Source organism: Haliotis asinina, chromosome 15 (genome assembly GCF_037392515.1).
Source record: "Haliotis asinina isolate JCU_RB_2024 chromosome 15, JCU_Hal_asi_v2, whole genome shotgun sequence".
Classification (NCBI taxonomy): domain Eukaryota; kingdom Metazoa; phylum Mollusca; class Gastropoda; order Lepetellida; family Haliotidae; genus Haliotis; species Haliotis asinina.
The window spans coordinates 33,242,761-33,266,419 of NC_090294.1; the positions used below are offsets into that span (position 1 = coordinate 33,242,761).

General features: G+C 35.6%; 1 protein-coding gene across 2 annotated transcripts in view; it reads right to left on the reverse strand.

Annotated features, from left to right (window-relative positions):
- Positions 1-23,659, reverse strand: part of LOC137265813 (tyrosine-protein kinase receptor torso-like) — a 504,354-nt gene that overhangs the window by 124,957 nt on the left and 355,738 nt on the right. For both annotated transcript variants that reach the window (XM_067801275.1, XM_067801276.1), the window contains exon 16: positions 9,953-10,137. In XM_067801275.1, coding sequence (XP_067657376.1) covers positions 9,953-10,137 — 185 coding nt within the window. The remainder of the gene's footprint in view (positions 1-9,952; positions 10,138-23,659) is intronic.

Below are 23,659 nucleotides of genomic sequence, written 5' to 3' on the forward strand. Positions count from 1 at the left end.
AAAATCACGTTTTGAGAAGGCCGGTATTGAGACGCCTATAACATCACGTATATTTCATAGTCAGCTGCGACAAATGCATCATTGAATTCCCCACACATCTTAGAATCAAATTACAAATGGTCTTTGTTACTAATACCAACGGTCTAGGTAAAACGAAACGAAAGACAATTGGTATGAAAACGAACGCTGTACTTGAAAGACAGTGCTTGTTTGAAATGGAAACAAAGAAAAATTCCAGTTTTACACTGCATAGCATTTTTGGAAATTTTCCAACATCCAAACGTCAAATCATTGCTTACAATGGCCCAATACGCTTAGTATATTCATGGGAATAGAATCGTAGCAAGAAATAGCAAATTAAAAATAGATACAATGAAATCATTTGGTAATTCATAAGAAACTGTCAAACTTTTAGTGCAGCATCACGCCATGACTGACGCAAAATCACGCAGAACGACAACGGTACTTATCGGCATTCTTGGCTTCTTCCGTCATTTACAACTTAAATGATAAAAACATATAACAACACACAGATAGTCAGAATAATTCTGATTGCTTACATCTCTCATTTATGTACAAAAGATCCATGAATCAATTAAAAAGTCCTTGCGAAATCCTGTGTACCCTTGTCAGCGAAGCCTCCATTTTGAAAGAAATCGGTCCTTTTTCCTTTTAAACATATTTATTCCAGAGAATGGATTGGGTACAAGTTATCCCAACTTAGTGAAACCCTCTCCTATATACATTGTACAATGCTTACATGCATGAAGTGAAACAAACTATGTACAGGAATAGAAAGATATATACCAAAGGAGAATAAGCCATATAAAACAAATAATTATAGGGAATACATCATTTCCTTACATGAGTAACATTATATTCAATCACTGAACTTTTTAGATTTTAATATATATTTTTGAACTTCTTTAAAAATCTGGATATTATCACGGTACGGAAGATCTGCACTGCCATTTAATAATAAGTGTAGGTTTGCTGGTACTCTATTGCTACAAATTCTGTTAATGTTTTGAAAAAGTTGTTGTCTGATATTAGAATATAAAGTACATTTCATAAAATAATGATGAGGGTTTTCACAGGTAAATGTACATTCAGAGCTCTCTGTAAGACCATTTCTGCAAAGATCATCATTTAATCTACTTTTTGAGTATCTTAGCTGGGTCTGAGTTTCCTGTTACCAAATAAGAAATATCCTGGTACCTTTGACATATGTGAGTTTATATGTGATTTAAAACTTTTAAGTGAGTCTGATTCTCTAACATATAAGGGGAGATTATTCCAAATTTGTGAAGATGATGGAAAAAACGATTGACTGTAGAGACTTGTGCGGGAATAAGACATGGAAAGGTCACGAATGTTTCTAAGATTATAATTTGTCTTAGATTCAACAGTTTGAAGCAAAAGATCATAAAGGTAGGCTGGAGCCTTCTTGTTGTAGATGTTATAGAATAAAGACAGTTTTCGAAATGTTCTTCTCTCTTTTAACAATTGCCAACCTGTTTCACGTAACAGAGATTCTTGGTCATTGGTAGTGATGTCACACTTCAACATTGTTGCACATATTAGGCAATTTCTTTGAGGTGAAGGTTGGTTGAACAAGAGTAAACACAATGTCCATACCATTCCGACTGCACTTTTAGTGTTGTGATGTATATTTTGCGTATCGTTCATACATTTTTTTCATGAAACTGATTTCAGTATCTACATATATCGATGTCCAACATCATATCATATGTGGACAGGTGCATGTGTTGCTCACAATAGGATAAGTAGTTAATTGTTGATACATGTATATTCAGGACACTATTTCAGAGGTAAAACCACTCATTTTATATTTTGGCTAAAAAGTGTTGAATTCTGACACAGAGGCCAAGATCTTTTACACATTGAGTGGAAATTAGGTTAGATATGTACTAATCAGCAACCAGGGTCGCCTTTTTTCGATGGCACAAAATGCACAAAACATGCCGTGATGTCAACTAAAATGTCGCATTATTTTCAGTTATTTCATTACATTTGAAAATGTGGCTGTTACTCCGTTAATAATGATGCAAAATTAATCAAAATACATATACTCAAACAGGAGAATATGGGAATCTAATAAATAAATTATGTATTGGATAGGGACATCCAAATCACTATTACCTGCTTTTTGATGTAGTACATTGGCATCTTTTCTTACAAATTGTGAAACTGTCAAAAGGTATCCTCTCACATTGGGTAACTTTGTATTGGAATAGTTTGGTTCAATGTGAACAAAACATAACAAAAATATACTGTCCGTATCCACAGCAAATTCTCTCCATGTGATCTGAGTTACATTGACCTAATGTAAAGCATAGCGGAGTTATGCCCCCTGATATATATACATGCATGACCTCTCTGTCGATGTTTGACGTCACAGAGGAAAATCGATTTTTGACATTTATTGCGGGCCATTTTATAACTTGTGCGTATGACATTATGCTTTTGCACATATATCCATTTCATTTTCACTTACGTCACTCATGTCGTTCAGATATCAAGCTATATCGATGACAAATTAAAAAAATCATAGCAGAGTGCTTTTTTCGGTGCACGATAGAAAACGGAGAAATTTACTGTTTTTTAACGCACACAAAAGTTTTGGACAACATTTAGCAGTGTCGATTTCTCAAACCCCTGAGGTTAGTTGCAGTTATATTTATTCCAACAGACAGGAAATTAAATATTCTACATTTGTGTGTAATTTTATAGCCGTACGCAGATCCAGGACAACGCAAGCGCAAATCTCGCACAACGCACACTTTTCAAACCTTACGAGAATGTGCGCCTGAAAAAGAACTTGGTATCCAGGGGTTAACTGTTAACTATGCCCATGACCTCACAATGCTTATGACGTCACAATGCTATGACAACATGATACCAGCAGCTAACAAGAATACTATGACATCATAGAATTAGTAGTGAATGGTTACAACTAACATGACTCATAGAATGAATACATCTTATTTGGATATGTAGTAGTGTTGTTGGATTAAATTAGAAATGACAGATCTTTATTATACCAAATTGTAATTTGAGATATGTACAGAAATGTTTGATAAATGTATTGCATGTAAAGTAATAATTGTTCATCCATAGGTGCCCTTTTCACTATGATTTTACAATATACACTGCGTTCTGAGTGTGCAGATTTAAGGTCAGATTTTTCAACTGAAGTTTCGTGTTCTTTTAGTCTAATGTTGAAAGACCGACAAGTTTCTCCAATGTAGCTGCTTCCACAATCTCAAGAAATTTGGTATATACATCCTCTGGAATTGGACTCATTCTGGTTGCTGCCACCTCTCCCATTTCAGCTCAACCTGATGAGGGGGCTAGGATAAGCCCCAAAACATCGAGTGAAAATAAACTCAAGAAGTTGCTATCCATAAAAATTTGTCCTGTATTACTACGCCAACTTCTAAATGTCTTTGAAGAATCACAGGTAAAGTTTTGTCCCGTGACAAGTGTAAAACAAACTAATGCGCTGTTATATCATTGGACAACCTGTTTTGTGGAGTCACATCCATTATCATTCTTCTGAACCTCGTTTGCATTCTAAAAAATATAGGCATGCTCATCTTCATAAATATTTGGGGGGGATTCAACTGCAAGTGTATATATTATAATAAATCAGTATCGTGACACTTTTTGAATTCTATAATACATGTACTTGACTTATGATATTCATTCGCAACAATGTGCAGATTATATTTAAATGTTCAGCAAGCCATTAATATAATATTTGATGTGCAAGTTATAGTGTGCACAAAATGTATGTGCAAATAAATGCTATAGTAATGAAATTTTGGCATGAACATTAGCCCGAACACAGCTGTTCTAGTAGTACACGTTCCCTGAAAATCTGCAGTTTCGACCAAATACATCTAGGTACAAGGCTCAATCGGGAGACATGCCGAGCTTGGATATGTCAAAGGCCCATGGAAAAAACTCATGTACCTCAGAAATTTCTATTGTAACCCTTACTTAAGTCCCGAGTATTGAGATTCTTGTCAGTGGGAAGGAAATCATCAGTTGGATATTTTGGCTCACACAGCCCCAGGTAAAACTACTTTATTGGTTCATGTCAGTCACTGCAATATATTTTGATTAGGATGTTTTTGTGAATATATGAAATAGTTTGTATTAGGCTAGGTTTTCATTATGTTCAGGTTTGTCAATTAGTGCATTTTCATGCACCAGTCGGGATGCGGATGGCATGTTATGAATATGAGCAAAGAATTTTCTCATAGACTCATGACCACACTTGACCACACTTGAATATGATCGTGTCTTACAGTAGTTTTTGTACATGTGAATTCTCAAGATATTACTGTCTTAGGGTCATGAGGACCATCTTGCTATAAACTGGTTCCATGTGAGAGTTCTCACCTAGTGTGAGCGTGATTGAATTGCAATGGTTTTTTTTGTTTAACCAGTTTACATTGTACTGAGTTGTGAAGGCCGTTTTGGTAATTTTTTTAGACACATAAGTGTGAGTTAGAACATGAGAATTGTCACTGTTTTTCCACTGATATGAGAAATTTTTTGCTTTTGAGGGCCGTTGAGGCTGTGTACCCGTCATCATGTGACATGTTCATTTGTGCTATTTCCTGTGTATAACTCTGCAGGGAAATTTTGTATTCTTATGTTTGGTTGAACGTCATGTGTAACAAACCTGTAACCCGTGACAAATACATCTGTTGTCACTTGATATTTTTGTGCCTGACTTGATGCATCATAATAAACATGTATTGACTGAATTTCCGAGTCCTTTGTTTGAGTTTGGCATGTGCAAGAGATTTGTTTATTTGTATTATGACACCATGAGCCAGTCTCGCTCCGCCCAACTAACTGAGAATATATAAGTAAGCATCCAGGGTTCACTGAGGTGCAGGGATAACAGCAGCATTTAAGCAAAAACACATAAAAATGTGGCTTACACTATCTCTACTCAATGGTTGAACTGGGTTACTCAGGGTAATAATAATCAGACTGTAGCGCTTTGAACTCTTTAAAGAAATATAAACTCACCAAAGTGCTTTTGGTCCTGTATGTACATTTCATGCATCCTTACGATTATGTATGTTCATGATACACAAACTTTTTCATGATAGCTAGAGTTGATAAAGCTGAAATACAGCATATCGATTGGTCAACGATCTGTATCCAAGCTGTCTAGTAACCAAACATGCTCTTCAGAAATTTAGCCCAGTCCCTATCACCTGTCATTTCCTATGTGACAGGTATTTCATGATACGATTGGTCATAGATAACAAATCAGCCACTATATTGAACAGTTGAGATACAAAACATTCTATTTGGGAATTCTGATGACACCCCATCCCATGACCCTTTGTCTTATATATATGTGCAAGGAATAGTATTATACAATATGTATACATGTATGTTCGTATGATAACGTATATTTTCTGCGTTAAATCTAGATGAACCAAAGTGACAATCGCTGAATCTGCTACAAGTAAGAGACTAGCTTATTAGTGCTTTCCTTAAAATATTCAGTATACACTAGCAACGTATCAGCGAAATGTTTCTTTCATAGAAGATTTTTAAGCATGTGCGTAAATTCTTCTTTACTGCCATTGACATAGATGTGTTGAACAATTTAACCTCACATAATGATATGAGAGGGACAATTTGTTTAAGTGTGTCTTACATACAAAGACTACAAACATTTGTTAAGAATATACATGTGTACATGCCACCAAAGGTCTACGAGACAAAGTGCAATGAAATTACGTAAAACGTAATACTTGTCTACACACCTGCTTTCTTTCAACATATATCTTTAAGATGCAATTAAACAATCAGGACTTGCTGGTATGACAAGACAGTTTCCCGTAATCTTCGAAACCTGAAAGGGACATCAGGCATCAATAGCCCTAATTAGTCTCCCCACAGTGAGCCATGCAATCAGCACGGGGTTCCAGGTGTTGAGCAGTGAAGTGGCTCTCAGGCTAAATGAATTAAATATTTATGCCTAAGTTACTTTCTCCTAACCCAATCCTCCTAGTTTTATCTAAACCGCCCTCTTAAAACAGCACTATATCTTACCGAACATTAATCTGAAATCCCACTGCCTGACTCATTTTCTAGCACTGAAATCCATCTGTCTGTCATGACCAACAAATTTACCCAAAATATACAGTCTTTATAACAGTTTCTCTTTACTGCCAAAAATGAACTTGATCCTATCGGGGAATGGAGTCAGGGCTCATTGTTCCATCACGGAACATCCTATTGCCCCATCACAGGACAGATTGCGATGGATCATCTAACCTCTGATTGGACACTGATCATAGAGACTCTGACCAGAATCACAGTATGATACTCAAACCAGGCAGGAAAATATATTTCCTGGACTTACGACCAATGAAAGTTACCAACGTAAGGCAACAACCAACACCCGGATATAAAATGTCTAGATCTGTGCAAGAAGTAAACATGTGCTCCCCATTACACATGTGTCAGGGGACCAAGTTTAAGCTGAATTTAATGAAAAGCGTTAAGGTAACATGCTGAAAATTCTATGAATTGTGCATTCAGAAATTTACCAGAAGTGGTCAGGGATTAGCTATGTGATGGTTAGTTGATACTTGTTTTGTTCAGTTCTATGTTCTGTTTTTGTATTTTGTAAATTAGTGCTTTATTGCATTGTTAAGTTTAATACTTGTACATGTATTGCATTTCCATATCATGTATTTGTTTACTGAAGTTAGCACTAGTTGGTTATATGGAATGCATGGATAAGATATTCATGTATGTTATTTAATGGGCTTAGACCACAGGGGCTTGTATCAATTAGAAAGAGTGTTATAAAGTCATATAGGTGAATAGTCCCTACCCTATTACCATATAAAAGGAAAGGGATGTAACAATGAAACCACCTGCTCCTCAATCAAAGTTAGATTTCACCACGTAAAATATTTTCAAGGCCCCACCGTGGCCTACAGCTCAAAATCTGAGATGATTTCCCTACAAAATGAGCTATAAACAGTCACAATCAGATCATTATTTCAAACGTTATACGCCAGGACTCATTGAAAACAGCTACCTCCGCAATTTCACGCCAAAATCATGGATCACATTTTATTTGCAGCCACGTTGACAGTACCTATGTAGGGATAGATTTGATCGGCAGCAGCACTTCAAAAGTCTAAAATGTTATTGCCACATCTATGTATCATTTCCTCGACAATAAGCAGGGATTTTTTCCCAGGTCATCAACAATCAAACTCACTTGTGGCCATAAATGGCCTTGACCTCACTGACCCCTACAGTGACAAATGAGTCGTGATCGAACTGTTTCCTGTATGATTTCACAACACCCTAGAGACATGCACTGGCTCCAACATCTATGGACACTTGTCAGCACATGTTCAAGTTGTCTCTCTGCACTAAGCCACTCAACACATCAGTGATCCAGTCTATACTTAATCCAGACATTGACTGAATTATTGCTGAAGAGAAGGGACAGCACTCAATGAATGTTCACTGCAATATACAATAGACACCATAGTCTGAGTATGCACATTAGCAGAGGGTGAGAGGTACCACTAATTGCCCCATAATACAATATACTGAAACAGGAATGAGGGACAAGAACACTTGTTGTTGTACACCCGCTGAATTGTATCATAAGGTGAAAATATGATCAATGACAAAGAAGGCAAAGTGCATCATCATCTTTAAAACAGATTTTGTTCTCTCTTTTGTTTGTTTGTTCAGTTATTTTATTTTCTTGTTTAGTGAGTGGGACTTTACATCAAATTCCTACTATAAGATGCCTTTGTTATGCTGTCATAGGTGTAAGGCGGCATAAGTTTGGTTTTGAAAAATGCCTATATGTCTTACGAACATTGTTTTTAGGTATCTAGTAACAAAGACTGTGTAACATGAATCAAAACTAATACATGGAAAATTTGCTTTTCGAAACATACATGCCACCTGAAAAGTAATATTTTGATGAATCTAAACTCACTTGAACTTCACGTATATAGTCATGATGTGGACTGTAAGGGGCACTGATTCAGATCATCTGCACCTGCACTGTGCAATTGAATGGTTTAAGTATGGACTGACCAACAATAATATCTCCATCTTCATTACTATGATAACAAATAAAACATTTTCAAGCTAAACCATCAGCCACTGGTAAAAGACATTAGGACAAAGGAACAAGTCAGTGTCTATATATTTTGTCTCATAATTGTAATTAGCTTATCATCATATTTGTATACAAATACTAAGAAGATTATACTTATGGTGAATTCATATCAAGACAGTAATACCTAGACATTTTACAGATCACCAGTGTGATATATATTTCACACACAAGCCCTAAGTGCGACCTAGTGTATGTTGTCTATCTCATTACACTTCATGGTGAATACGCACATTCTGTTGAGTGATACAATAAATGAATAAAAACAAAATGCAAATATTAAAATTCATACAGACTACAGTGACTGTCTGTCTGTCTGTCTGTCTGTTGTAAAATCTGTTGATTACACACTATGTTGACAGTGGTGCTAAAATTTTGTTCAACAGACCAGTGCAAACAGTACTGCTGTTATGTTTTAGGTCATAATAACATTTTCACTCACCCGGAGATTAATGTACTGTGTTGGGAAAATTTATGAATGTTAGACTGAACTGATAGTCTCCAAATTAATCATTTGAAACCTCATGCTCCGCATTTGGCTTCAAATGAAATTATCTCCATTGTACCAAAATCAATTTAAAATTGAATTACTTCACTCTGCAGCAGACATTATGTAATCCAGCATGGGATGAGAGGTGAATTGAACTCATCCATTCAATGCAATAATGAACCACCTTTGAGCTTAGTTTGAAATGACAGGTGAGCCTATGCTTACATTTTGCAGAAGGCTGAAATTTGATGTGACAGTGGAAAAAATTCTTGACATGCTGTCAATTCTGAACCCTGCAGAATTGAAGAATAGATCCTTTTCTGATCACCTACAAATCTGTATTGTAACTCATCAAAGACTGTTGATTTTCATGAGAAGTGAGTGTTGATCATGATTTCACATATGTGCCTCTACCCAAGCATGCGACGAAAGAATGACAGTGCTGGCTAAACATAATGCTTTGTGTACGTACAACAAATTTGGGATTCCTGGGAAAGTGTTTGCATCATTTAGGCCTAAACTGTGGCCATGCATTTTGGGATGCAGGGATAGAGCAGAATTTTGGTGGTTCAATTTTTTACATGTATTTTATTATGATGGAAATGATGGAGTATGAGTTTCACCTGACTATTATTTTGCAAATACAATTAACCAGCATTTAACCAGCAATGTTTACAAACGTACTAACACAGCAAATTTTGTACAGATAGGGATGTATGTTTACAAGGCTTCCTTATTTGAAGTTAGATGTTGTTTATGTTTGGGGATGTGCACTGTATTTCAGTTTGAATATTTTTATAATAAAAGGTAATATGACAGGGATGTTCCCTAATAATTGTTCAGGAAAAATCAAATAACAGTATTTTTCATAACACTTTTCTTAAATGTTAATAAATGTTTTAAAAGCATTTCCATCATGTCTGTTGTGTTGATATTAGCTATGTTGGAGCTCAAGCTAAAGTGGTGTGAAAATGTTGCATACTTGCGCAGTAGAGCATGCGCAGTCATGAAATCCAATGAATTTTCCATCCAAATTGATAGCATCTAATTTTATTGATTGTCCAACCAAATTCAAGCATTTTAGAAGGTAGAATGGCATATATTTTGATGCATCATATTGCCTTCTATGACTTTAGACCTACTCTTGTATACATGTGTTTAGTATAATTTGTTGATTGCATTGATCCTGTTTACAAAACTCATAACTCATAATTTGTAAGTTTAAAATTTCAATTTACCTTTTCCCTGTAGTTTCTCAAATAATTCCGTAGGTCTCCAAGCAGGCAAAAATCCATGACAAGACATATGCGACTGCCAGTTGTACAGCATCCTATCATGCTGACCACATTCTGGTGAATTCCAAACTGTTTCATGACCTCAATTTCAAGGAAAAGGCTGCGTCTTTCATCCTCAGTGGCATGATCTAAAACAAAAAAATATCTGAGGCAATGTTGACTTATAGAATTTTGAACAGTTCATTAAGTTCTGATCATTTATGATTTAGGATATGGAGTGTGGTGATCGCAGAGACAACCTTATCTTCCATGGCCTGAAAGGCGAGGAGGAAGAAAAAATGGAACAAGTATGAGGAAGTAGTGCACAAATTCCTGGAGCAAACACTACATATCAATGTGGATGATATCAATCAAGCATTAAAAGCATGGAAAAGACCTAAATTCCGATTGAACAAGATGGCTGTGGATGGTGAAACCTTCATGTACAACAGAGTCAGAGTAAATGCAAAGCAAATGATGAAAACATCACAAATCCATCACCTCCTACCGGTGTCAGAGACTCACTGAGCAACTTGTTTGGACCATGAAATCAGTCACAACCTGTAAGGGAGGCTACTCCAATCATGACCCACGGCTTAAACAGCAACAATTGAAGTGCTGGCCAAGGCCTCTCTGAATTAAGTATTCTCTGATGCGACTGCCTTATGTGAATCATTTAATTTGCAAGAAGCCATAACATTATAAAGATTTTATGTCCGTTCTTTTATCATTTATCAGTTTTAGAGAGAAAAGCAAATGCTTTGGTTGGTTAATAGTTGTGGAGTGACTGTTATTTGTAGAGGACTAATGGATGAATGAAGGCTATGTGAGCAGACTATATGATCAATTCAAGGACACTGCTGATTTGCTTTTGAAAACCTTATTGTTACAGAAGGCAAAAGATGTAATCCTAATCCTCAAATTTTCGAAAATAGTGAGTGATTGAGTGAGTAAATTTAGTTTTACGCCACACTCAATATTTCAGTTATACGATGGCGATCTGTAAATAATCGAATCTGGACCAGACAATCCCGTGATCAACAACACGAGCATGAATCTGCACAACTGGGAACTGATGACATGTACCAACCAAGTCAGCGAGTCTGAACACCCGATCCCATTAGTCGCCTCTTACAACAAGGATAGTTGCATATTCAGGATAGTCACATGAAAACAGTGAAAGTGAAGGTATTTCAACTATGGAAGATTATTTGTTCATTATCACTGGTGACTATCCAGAGCAAATATTGTTCCTGCTTGTGACCCAATTGCATGGAGAAAAACATCCCTAGACTATATACAAGATGACAATACATATTTTGTGGAGGTCCATTATTACCCTACAGATAACTTTGTCGTGCCTAGAAGCCACAATGATAACACACCATCGACCAATTTTGGAAAACAGTCATTGGAAATGTGTAAAACCTTTTGAATACACATCCATAATGGTTGAACTAATAGTGATAAACTTGGTGAAAATACATGTGTTTCATCAAACAGAGTCAGAGTTCGTTCAAATGATGAGTCCAACCATTTTCTTTTGGCGTGCACACATAGCCTAGATAATGACAGAAATTGACAAGAAAATACTAAGGTGGACAACAAACCAGCAGTGGAAGACCAGCAGCATGAACCTGAAGTCTCCAGTGACATTCCCTGGATAAAGTATGTGTGGAATGATGAATATGAAGATCATTTCTTGAAAACTTTATATTCTTTGGCAATGTTATCATGATATACTAATCATGTTGGAAATAGACATAAACATATTGCAGCTGGTGATGTTATACCCGGATGCAGCAGCTCGGAATGAAAGTGTATGTAGTGGGAACCAGTTACCGAACTGGTGGGATAATAAACCTGAAAATGTACAAAATGCTATTTACAGGACATACGGATCAAGGGTTGGGCACGAATGTGTTTAGGGAAGAGCACAGACAATTCAGGTGTATGTATGAATTGAAAAGAAAGATATTCCATGAACAACAAAGACAGTTTTTAATCGCTAAGAGAAACGATCGTAAGTTGTTCTGGAAAGCTATGAGAACAACTAAACAGTGCAGCTGTGTGTCACTGGCAATCACAACCCTGACTGACTCTTTGTAGTGACCATTGTCCGACATATGTGGATATCAAATCTTGACACTGATGGCTTATTCTCATACAGTAATGTTGACAATATAGCAAATAAATTAGTGACTAAAATAAGGAATACTTGTGACGAGAATATCCCAAATAAGATTGTTACTGTTTGACCATCAGATCCATTCTGGATGAATAACGAAATTAGATCGCTACTACATAAGCGAAATAGACATCATCTGCAGGCTGAGAGCAACCAGTTACCTGTTGGGCTCGGTTCAGACAAAGTAGAAATAGAGTAATCTCAGCTGTCCGAAAAGGGAAAAGGGCATATGCACATTAACTAAATGAAACGATAAATCGAACCACTGCACACAAATTTTGGTGGAAGTTAGTCAATAATTACGTGAAGAGAAATAACAACAATTCTAATTTTCACTTGCTGATTTTCATTGATGTCGCATGCGATGATTTATAAGATATAACTCATTCTTTAAATGATTTTTTCACTCAGCAAACGCGAGTAGAAAATCCAGAGTCAATAACCCCCAATATCAATATGAAGACAATCAATAGTTTATCTGAAATTAATCTCACCAACAATGAGTGAGTGAGTGATATTGCACTCAGCAATATTTCAGCTATATGGCAGCGGTCTGTAAATAATAGAGTCTGGACCTGACAGTCCAGTGATCAACATGAGCATAGATCTGCGCAATTGGGAACCGATGACATGTGTCAACCAAGTCAGAGAGCCTGACCACCCGATCCCATTAGTCATCTCTTACGACATGGAGAGTCGCTTTTTATGGCAAGCAAGGGATGCTGAAGGCCTATTCTACCCCGAGAGCATCATGGGTCAACTAGCAATGAACCCCTTTTCACAAGACTTTTTAATCTATCACTTCAAAAACAGGTATTCCAAGCAGTCTGGAAAGAAGCAACCGTCATATCGATTCATAAAAAGGGAACCGTTAATGATTGTACAAATTACAGACCAGTAGCTTTAACTAGTTGTGCATCAAAAATATTTGAGTGATGTATATTTGAACATGTTTTTAATTATCTTATACCCCGTTTACATGCAGCATTATACATACGTGTGTATTTATACTCACATGTGTATATTTTCTCCTAGTATGTATATTGTGCATATAAACACAATTACATATGAGAGTAAATATACACTAGGAGTATATATACATTACCTCTGGATGTCATGTAAAAGTATATTTGCATACATCTATTTCTGCACACATAAGTATTTTTGTCATGTAAACGCTTCTTATAAATGCACATGTGAGTATATTATAAGAAAACAGATAAAGAATTTCGTCATTGCTAAATTTAGCATCGATGGGGGGGGGGGATCCTGCAAAAACTGCTTGGAAAAAGTGGCAAAGGTCGACAGCTTTGTAAATTTCATGAGAAGCTTGATGAAATATTAGGCAATAGGCCTGCATCATCTCCCCTGAAGTTCGTTGAAAGCATAGGTCATAAGAGAATCAGGGATTCTGATCAATCAGAGTTATCAACGGATGATGACAATGAAGATATTGAGGACACCATCGGGCCTTTACCAATTGAAGGCAGCGATGATCTCCCAAAACATGATGTCATTCCTGACGAGGATTCAAGTGTGCAGAACAGTCAGATAGATTGTTGTCAATATAGTTTTTAAATGTCAGACTTTAACTATAAGTAAGAAATGGTTTTGTGATTATTTGAGTTCATACAATATGATTGACACATTAAACCGACATAATGTTTTTGTATGACAGTTTTGTGATTATTCTGGCAATCGTCTTATTGCAAAATAAAAGATTTGAATTCACCATATTATTATGGTTTACAACACAAGAACATGCTGCTGGGTCAGTGATGCAAAGTACTGAGAAAGTTCGTCCCTTAGGACAATGCCGGTGTATTCCGCTTCATGAACTTCTGCGTTGATATCGAGTCCATTATCTGGTTCAACATCAACCTCCACTTCTTCTCTCCTAAACGCGCAGATGTTGTGAAGCACTACACAAGCGCATACAACATTTGACGCAAACTCAGTTGAAACATCAAGTCTTTTTGAAGACACCGACCAAAAGCATTTTCAGTGGTCATTCTTGGTCGACTCAAACGGTAATTAAATTCCTTCTGAGAAGCGGAAAGATTCACCTGATCTGTATAAGGCTTTAGGATCCAATGTTTCATAGGATAGGCTGCATCGCCCAGCAAGACAATTGGCATTGTAATATCTTCCTTGCCCAATTGCGAAATAGGGTGTTGCTCTCACCTCTACAGAAGATTTCTGAGCTGCCAAAGACTCTGGCATCATGGACTCTGCCAGGCCAGCCGACAGTCATATCTGTGAAAATACATCTGAAATCGCAGATGCCTTGCATGATGGTAGAATACCAACCTTTTCTGTTAAGATAGTCTCCAGGAGCATACGAAGGGCCAATAATCAGCATATGTGTACCATCCACTGCACCAGCACATTTCAGGGAACCCCAGTGCTTCTCAAGTCCATCAATAACCTGCTTTAGATCATTGCCTTCTGGAAATTTGACATATTTTGGGAGAAGAAAGTCTACTAAAGCATTGCAAACACACACACAAACTGTTGACTTGTGCACACCAAACAAATTACCAATAGTTCTGTATTCAACTGATGATGCCAACCAGTATATTGCTATTCCGACCTTATACTCCATCTTGAAAATATGCCTTTCAGGTTTCTCTGTAGTTTCCAGAACTGGTCTCAGTTCCTCACAAACAAAGTTAAATGTTGCTTTTGTCATCCTGAAATTTTCTCTCCATTCATCATCGGTGAATTCATGTCTTACGGTACGCTCCCACCAATCACTTGATCGTCCACTTTTCCACAATTGTCGGTCTTTTGAGAGAGACTGAGTTCATCCTGTTCTCAAAAGAAAAGGGAAGTCTCTTTGTCATTTCTCTGCTAGCGTCTGCATGCTTCCATGTGTTAACAGCATTGGTAAATGTTTCAAAATCAGTAATACTTGCTCCCTCTCAATTGGAAATACTTACCCTCTCTATTTTGTCATGTAAACGCATATTAAATATACTTTTACACCCATATGCAAATATACTCCAGTTGTATATATACTCACATGTGTATAGTTCTGGATGTAAACAGGGTATAAGATGCTTGGGGAGTTCAATGATGCATTTGTCGCAGCTAACTATGAAGTATACATGATGTAATAGGCTTCTCAATACCGGCCTTCTCGAAACGTGATTTTGTAAACACTATCCAATATGGCGGAAAGCGCACTTCGGCGTTCGTGTAAGTGTATTTTCGAAAACATCCCAACCGATTCTGGGTACATCGGTGAAGTTTCAGAATTATCATTACTGATTACATGAAAACTTGATATCAGTGATCATTAATATGCTACTTTTGAAATTCATCACTCCCAGTAATTATCCGATTTTCACATTTCAAAACATACTGCAAATAACGCTGTGAATCTCGATATTGTACAGTTTGAAAAATGGCGACATTACCGATGAAACCTATTTTGAAAGGCGATTTTAAGCACTTTAGCTTGGTCTGAGATAATAGTGGATGGTATCAAGAAACTGGGAATTTTCCGCAGAATTCAAAACTGTGAAGTATTTATATATGTGTTGTATATTTAGAATTTTATTGGACTTCCAAGTGAGGTATGGAGAGGAAGGACATATATGTCCCTGTGGCATCCAGGGGGTTAACAATCACAGGGGTATTTCTTCAATCGACAGTATATGTAACGCGTTTACATCCATTTTCAATGCAATATTGAAAGATTATTGTGAAATTAATTGCATTATTGATGACTGACAGGCTGGTTTTAGATGACTATATTCAACTATTGATACAATGTTTACCTTGCATTCCTTAGTACAGAAATATGCCTGCAAAAGAAGGGGGAGATTTTATTGTCTATTTATAGATTTATTCCGAGCAGTAGTACACACAGTAGAAGCTCTCAAAACTGACATCCCTCCAATCCAGCATGCTGTCAATCCCGGCACTAGAATTTGGTCCCTGCAGAAGCTATCTAATTTATGATCATGTGGTTTGTTCTCTTTTCGCCGGCACCTTAACTGGAGACATCTTCCTGCTACACTCCTAAGACAACATCCAGATGATGATCTTCACAAATGCCGACAACCTTCATTACCTTGTTGCAAATGACACATTCTTCTGCGATGGTACGTTCAGCATGTGCCCAAATCTGTTTTACCAGATTTACATTATACATGCCTTTGTCCATGGCAAAATGTTTCCGTTGGTATATGCCCTTCTCCCAGACAAGAAAAGACAACATACACCAGACTGTTCCAGGTAACCTTTTTTCAACAGCATTGTATAAATATTACTTTCTTGATGTGTGTATGGGGAGAAATATAATAAAATTGTTAAGTGAATGTTTTGGTTGTTTATTTAGGAGATAAACCTAGTGTGTTTGAAAATAAGAGACATGCTGTACTGAATTGATGGCGACTAAATTTCAATTGGAACTGAACATGCAGCATGTCTCTGATTTTCAAACACTCCAGGTTTATCTCTATTCTACCATGACCCACTAAAAATCGAACTTCCTCGCTCTGCAGAAGACACTGAGTGATCTGGCAAGGGATGAGGGACGAGTTAAACTTGTCTGTGAAGGGAGTGGTTGGTGCCTTTCATACTTCTTAAACATTTCAACATAAAAAATATTCTGTCTAAAGAAAACAAACAACTGTTTATTCAATGCAAAAATGTAATGCCTAAGAGCTTGTTTTTATAATCCCAACTATACCTGACTGAAACCACCTATTGTTTTGTTTGCCATGATACTCTACCCCCTTGGTTACACAATAATGGAATCATCTGACCTACTTATTTTTGTGGAAGTAGAGTTATGTAACAGTTGGAAATGGCGGGCAAGACAGTGTTTACATTTTGCGAAAGTTTGAAAATTTGACGTGAAAGTGGAAATACTTTACTGGACGTTGAATCAGAACCCTCCAGAATCAAAGAATAGATTCTTTTCTGATAGACCTATGATCTGTAACTCATCAAAAACTGTTTATTTTCACACTCGGCGAGTGTTGATTGTGCTTTCATGTACTTGCCTCCACCCCAGCATGCGGCAAGTGACCGTGTGGTTTTGTCAAAATGTGTGCATATGTGACTAGCTTGGGATTCCTGGAGACTTCGTTTTCATCATTTGTGGATGGTCTGAGGCCAAGCTTTTCTCAAAGTGTACGAACATAATAGTGACTGCCTTGTGGGAAGGATGGCAGAGCAGAACTCTGGTTGTTCAATTTTTCACACATATTATTGTGGCATGATGGAGCATAAGTAGCATAAATTTGTTGTTTCGTCAGACTCTTATCTTGCATATTTCCCATTCTAAATGGAAACAAATATACCATTTTCAAGGTAGGTTTACTAACGTTTTGCTGCACAATTGTGTATAGATAGGGTTGTATTTTGGCAAGACAAGCTGATTTATGTGTTAGATATTGTTTATGTTAAGGCCTCTGTATGGTAATTGAATTGTTTTATAATAGAGGGTAATTTGACAGTGAAATTCCCATATAACTATGGAGGAAATATGTAATTGTTTTGTTTGAATAAATGTTTTTCATCCATCACATCTGTTGTGTTGATACCAGTCATGTTGGTGGTCAAGCTGAAGTAGTACGGCAATGTTGTGCCTAGTGAAGTGCTGTGAAATCAGATGCATGTTCAATCCAAAAATTTTGAACTGCATATGTGGCAAATTCCCGAGTCTGCGCCAAAATTCATGGAGTTGTTGTTATGACCCGCCATCATTGTGGTTCTATGGAAGTAGTTCTCACAATAAGACTTGTTAATAATGCATGGTGAAACGGCCTAAAATCAGATCGCGTCAATTCAGAATTATTGCTGTCTGATTTTTCTGAACAACCAATCAGAATGCAGTATTTTCTTGAGTCATGGTAGAATGTGGTACTAATTATTTTGTAATTCTGAAATGATATGTTGCAAAATGTGTTCCTTTGCTTTGTTAATGGTGCATTCATATACGTTTTTTTGCTCCAAGTCATCATTGAGAAAGCCCATATGATGACCATCCAACTCCAGCCAACTACAGATTCATCAAATCTGAACAATGCCATACTGAAGTGACCATTCTGCAACTGGAAGCCACTGTGGTTCCCTTCGACCGAAAAGCAGAAAATATCGACAACTCGATGAGAGGATTGACATCCAGAAATACAGGCTTCTAACTGGCACCATCTCACCACTTGTTTATGGTGACGCAGTGTCCCATCTGGTGAGATTGTAAATTGAAGTGTGACTAAATTATACATGGTATATGAGTCATTCTCAAAAGTTGCAGCTATTTGGTGTACGTAAGACAACATAATTCAAATACAAAATAATCAATCACTATTTTCACAAATGGCAAACTACATTGTTAAGGTTCACATGTCAATAATATTTGAGGCTTAATTATGTTCAGTATTGTCATGAAGACTAATTAAACTAATTAGATCAAAGCCACAATGTCTTTCCTGTAACAACAGTAATACTTTATTTTTTCATAAAAATACATTGATGCCTAAAGATATTGCTTTGAAAATTCTACCTTACCTGTTATTTTGTTACACTTAAAAATTCAGTTCTGTGATTGCATGTTTATGAAATAAACCTGATCTATGCTGTGTCAGATGAAAAAGTGAAATCTGCTGCTACTTTTCCCCATAACTGACTGTCACAAAATAATATTACACTGAAGGTGATTTGAAGAAAATATTTTCATATTTCTGATTGATTTCTGACAATGTCTTACTCTTTAGATCATAAAACATTTACTTTCAAGTCCTGTTATTTGAAAGACAGTGTCATTATGCCAAAAACACTCTATGTTATTGGAAAGAAAATATGTGAAATAAATTTGAAAAACTATATAATTGTAATGAAAATCTTTGATCTATCTGTAATGAGAGAAAGAGTTCTTTGCATGTTACCCTAAGAAGTATAATAAGCGTTACATGTTACATCCATATCTTTAAATAAGGTGACTAACAATGACATGTTTGTTACAGAGAAGACAATTCGATTGTATATTTAGTTAGGATAAGAATACATCAGTGGCATTGATGATAAGCTATGTTCGTATCAATCAGTTCCTAAATGTACTGTTTTTACCATACTTGTAGACCAAAATATATAGTCTATATTTTAGAACTTTGCCTATTTGTTAGCCTTAAGGCATATCAGTGTTACTGGAAAGTCATTTCAGAACAAGTTAATGGAAGACAAAGAAGAATTAAAAAACTATAGACTTCGTGCTTTAAATAAACAACAATTAAAGTAGCAGTTACCATCCAGAAAAAAAAAAATTAATGACAAGTTTGACAGTACTTGTAATGAATTTATGAAACTGTCCAACAGGTTTACAAGTAACAAATGTATCAAAGTTTCGATCACCATCCTCAAACTGTCAAACAGGCTTACAACTAAAAAAAGAATCCAAGTTTTGATCATCTGCCTCAAACTGTTAAACAGGCTTGTTACTAATAAAGTGTCAAAGTTTTCATAATCTGCCTCAAGCTGTCAAAGTAACAAATAAATCAACAAAATTAATCTCTATTTGTCATACCCATTTTGCCAGTTCTGAACAAAATACAGAAATGAATGTTTCACTGATTTTTTGTTTTAGATTATCACCAATGAACTTTATTTAGGATACTGGATGTTCAACGCTTTGATCGTTTTTGCAGACTGATTATTACAGTGTCATAATTAGTATGATCAGTCACACACTGTCTTTCAAATAACAGTCTTTAAAATGGATATAAGCATGCAAAGTTTCAAGAACAGACTTAAGCAAAAGCTAATTTTGTCTCATATCTTAATGCACATCTGAATCAATCAGGAAAGAAAAACAAAAAATTATCATTTATATTAAATTGTCTTTGAAGTAACAACATAAGTCCTTTAAATAACAGGTATTTTTGAAAGAAGTGAAACATACAAATTGTTAACGGAAATATCAGTTGTTACTGCAAATATAAACTTAATGGTCCTAATGTAAGGACATAGCAAATCTAGATAAACAAAGACCTTCTAGATATATTGGGTATTTTCAAATTTGTATTGAATTGTCTTTGCAGTTAAATAACTTGTCTCTCCAGTAACAATACCTTTTACAAAAATAAGTATAGCTGCATTCAGAAGAGAAAGTGTAAAACATGTTTCAGTTTCTGCATATATACACCTTAGATCTTTATCACAATTAAGCTGTTAAGGAGATTGACATTAAAATAAAAAGAATATGTGACTAATGAAGATATTTTTCTTTGAAGTAACACTGATCGTCTTTCCAATAACAACATAGCTGTTACAGAAAAGACTGCTATTTGAGAGACAAACTGCAAAAGTAAATTCAGAAAGAAAATAATGACTATTCTCTTTCCCATTTCAGACAACATTCTTGTGTTGTAATTATGGTTCCAAATGCAAAGAGAAACACATGTTTTTGGAAAATTGTTTGTTTCTTTTGTAAATTGATGTTACTTAAAAGACACCCATACAAAATATTTGCAAATGTTTACCTTTTCTACTTGAGTTTCTTTAAACGTTTTGTCTTAAGATGAGAGATCACTGACTATTTCATACTTTTATGGAACTGTTATAGGAAAGACATTTCTCTTGTAAACAAGAGAAAAAGATTGTTTTTTATTTCAAAATTCAGCTTGAAAATCACAAACATCTGCCAGGAATGGAAAAAAGGTCTATTCTGTTCAACTACACCAGAAACAATATTTTATTAAATGAAATTTTGTGCACAGCAGACACCTAATGTTAGGTTTCAAAAAGGAATAAAATAAAAAGTATTTGGTCATAAAAAATTCCCAAGATAGATTAGTTATTGCTAATGAAGGAGAAATCAGATTTTTAACACATTGATCAAATCTGACGGTTATAGTGAAGTTTGAATTCTGATATGTGAAAAAGCTGCATCTTTTGAGAATGACTCATATATGCAAATTTAAACATGAGTGATGTAAAGTTCATGAAATTTTCCATGATATATTGCATTTTAAAATGTGACTGTGAAGTCTTTAACTAAATTTTCTCATTATATGTAAATTTATATGTGACTGTGAAGTGATGATAAAACAAAATGTGACTTTGTAGCACATGGCACTTGGCAAATGAAATGAACTGGCAGTTGTCGTGTCAAGATGGCACTGAAGGTTAGCCCAACATGATTTGACAACACAGTGGATTACAGTTAAATATGGTGGAGTATGGTTAAAGATTATCACTGAGTAGGTTAGGTGAACTGGTGACTGAAATGTGTCACTCATACTATAAATTAATTATCGTGTCATAGTTTGTCAATTGCTCATCATGTCAAGATGGCTGATAAACGACTTTGAATCAGTTCATCGACCTACTCAAAAAGATATTGCATTTCAGTACCAAACTGACAGGCAAACAGTTTTGGACATTATTATCAGAGTGTCAAGTGTATGAAACAAAATTTGAAGAAAACATCAAGTTAGGAGATAAACATAGTGTGTTTGAAAATCAGAGACACATTTTACTGAATTGATGGCGATTATATTTCAATTGGAACTGAATCCGGAATTGATGTCATCTGATTTTTCTGAACAACACATGAGAATCCAGTATTTTCTTGAATCATCGTAGAATCTACAACAAAATGTTTGAATGAATATGATGACTTATAATGAACACATGGAATAACACCTTATAAAAGGATTTAAAGTTCTCTAAACTGGCATGCTCAATATACCAGCATATTTTGCCGGTCCCAATGCATTCTGGTTTAAAAGTCTTCCACTGTACTTAGTTCTATGTATACAAGTTTGTCTTCATGTGTTAGAGGTCAACATGGTCTGACTCAGTACTTTTCCTGTAATACAGGTACTCGCCCAGGATGGATACTCAGTCCACAGTTATTCATTATTTTTATCAACAAGCTTACACACCTTATGGTGGTAATGATGTCTTTGTATCAGATGATTCTAAGGATATATGTGCCCTTATGTTTGCTGATAATGTATCATCTGTTGATGATACTTCAGTACACCTACAGAAGAAAATAAACGTTTTAGATGTAGATTGTGAATTAACTGGTAAAACTAAAGCAATGGTGTTCAGAGATTGTGGTCCACTCAGAAGCTATGAGAGGTTGAATTTTAATGGTAATAATATTGTAACATATGATTACACAATGCCATCTAGAAAGTGGTCAAATGTAACATATGTCATATTAGAGATTTAGTGACACTTTCTTAGCGAAGTACAAATTCTAATACTTTTTAGAGGTATAATGTGTACTTCCTTTTGTAAAACTGTTGAAAGTCTGTTAACTGAGATATGTAAAAGGATATTAAATATAAAAAGGAATAAACACTAATATTATCCTTACAGAACTACAGCCTCATTAATCCAACCTCCGTTTATCTGACAGTCGGCTTTATCCAACGCTTTTGTTGGTAACAAATTGAATAAAAGTAACTTAGTCTTATTTATTTAGTCTGACATCCTCATTAATCCGAGAATTTTCTGTGCAACAGATGATGTCAGATGAACGAGGCTTGATTGTATGTTACATGTGTGCTGGCATAAAAGATAACCTTACTTGTCCTTGTGCCATCTATTATGATGACTACTTTACGCAGTGTTTACCAATGTGAACATAACATATGAGTTACTATTACATTGTAATGAATATCTCTCTGTGCACATAAATCAAAACATATTTCAAATTATTCAGACAAATATTTGTCAATCAAAAGTTTTTGTTAATTATTGCCATTGTTCTACTCTTTCTCATCTTTCTGTTCTTGTCTGTCCATCTTATGCATTGAATGTAAATAAGATCATGTAAATACTACAGACAGGGTGTTCTAAGTTGTATAACTTGTACCCAATCCTTTGCTAGTGAATACAAACCTACAAGGTGATTGTCACAATATATTAAACATGGCTTCTTTTTCCAGAATAACCACATTTAAGATTTGTTTGCTCCCAGGTTTTACATTCTGTAAGTAAGACCTATTTCCTGGTCTTACTTTCTGTAAGTAAGACCTACTTGTTGGTTTTACTTTTAGTAAGTAAGACCTCTACCCAGCTTTCACTTTTTCCTAACTCAATGTTATGAACATCGACTTTTAAGTTCAGATGACATATGTGTGTTTGAAATCAACTGAAAAATATTCAAAGTTCAATTATATTTTACAATGGTTTTCCCAAGCAGGATTGGATCCGCATGTTTCAGATTACTAATACACCCAATAAATAAATCTTCAGAAGACTGCTCATATTCCATGAATTCTGTTTGTTAGAATATTTCCATTATACTTGCAACCTAATAGTATCTTTAAGACTTTGTACAGTTGAAGACTTTGAAAGTTTCATCAGCTCAGGGAATGCCTTATGTCATTTTAAAGACTGATAAGCAAAATGACCCATTTAATCATATTTCACCAAACCCCCAAGCTGCAGGATAGGATTAATGATCAGGAAGTGAATGACACTTCCACTTTTGCTATTCTGCGTAGAAC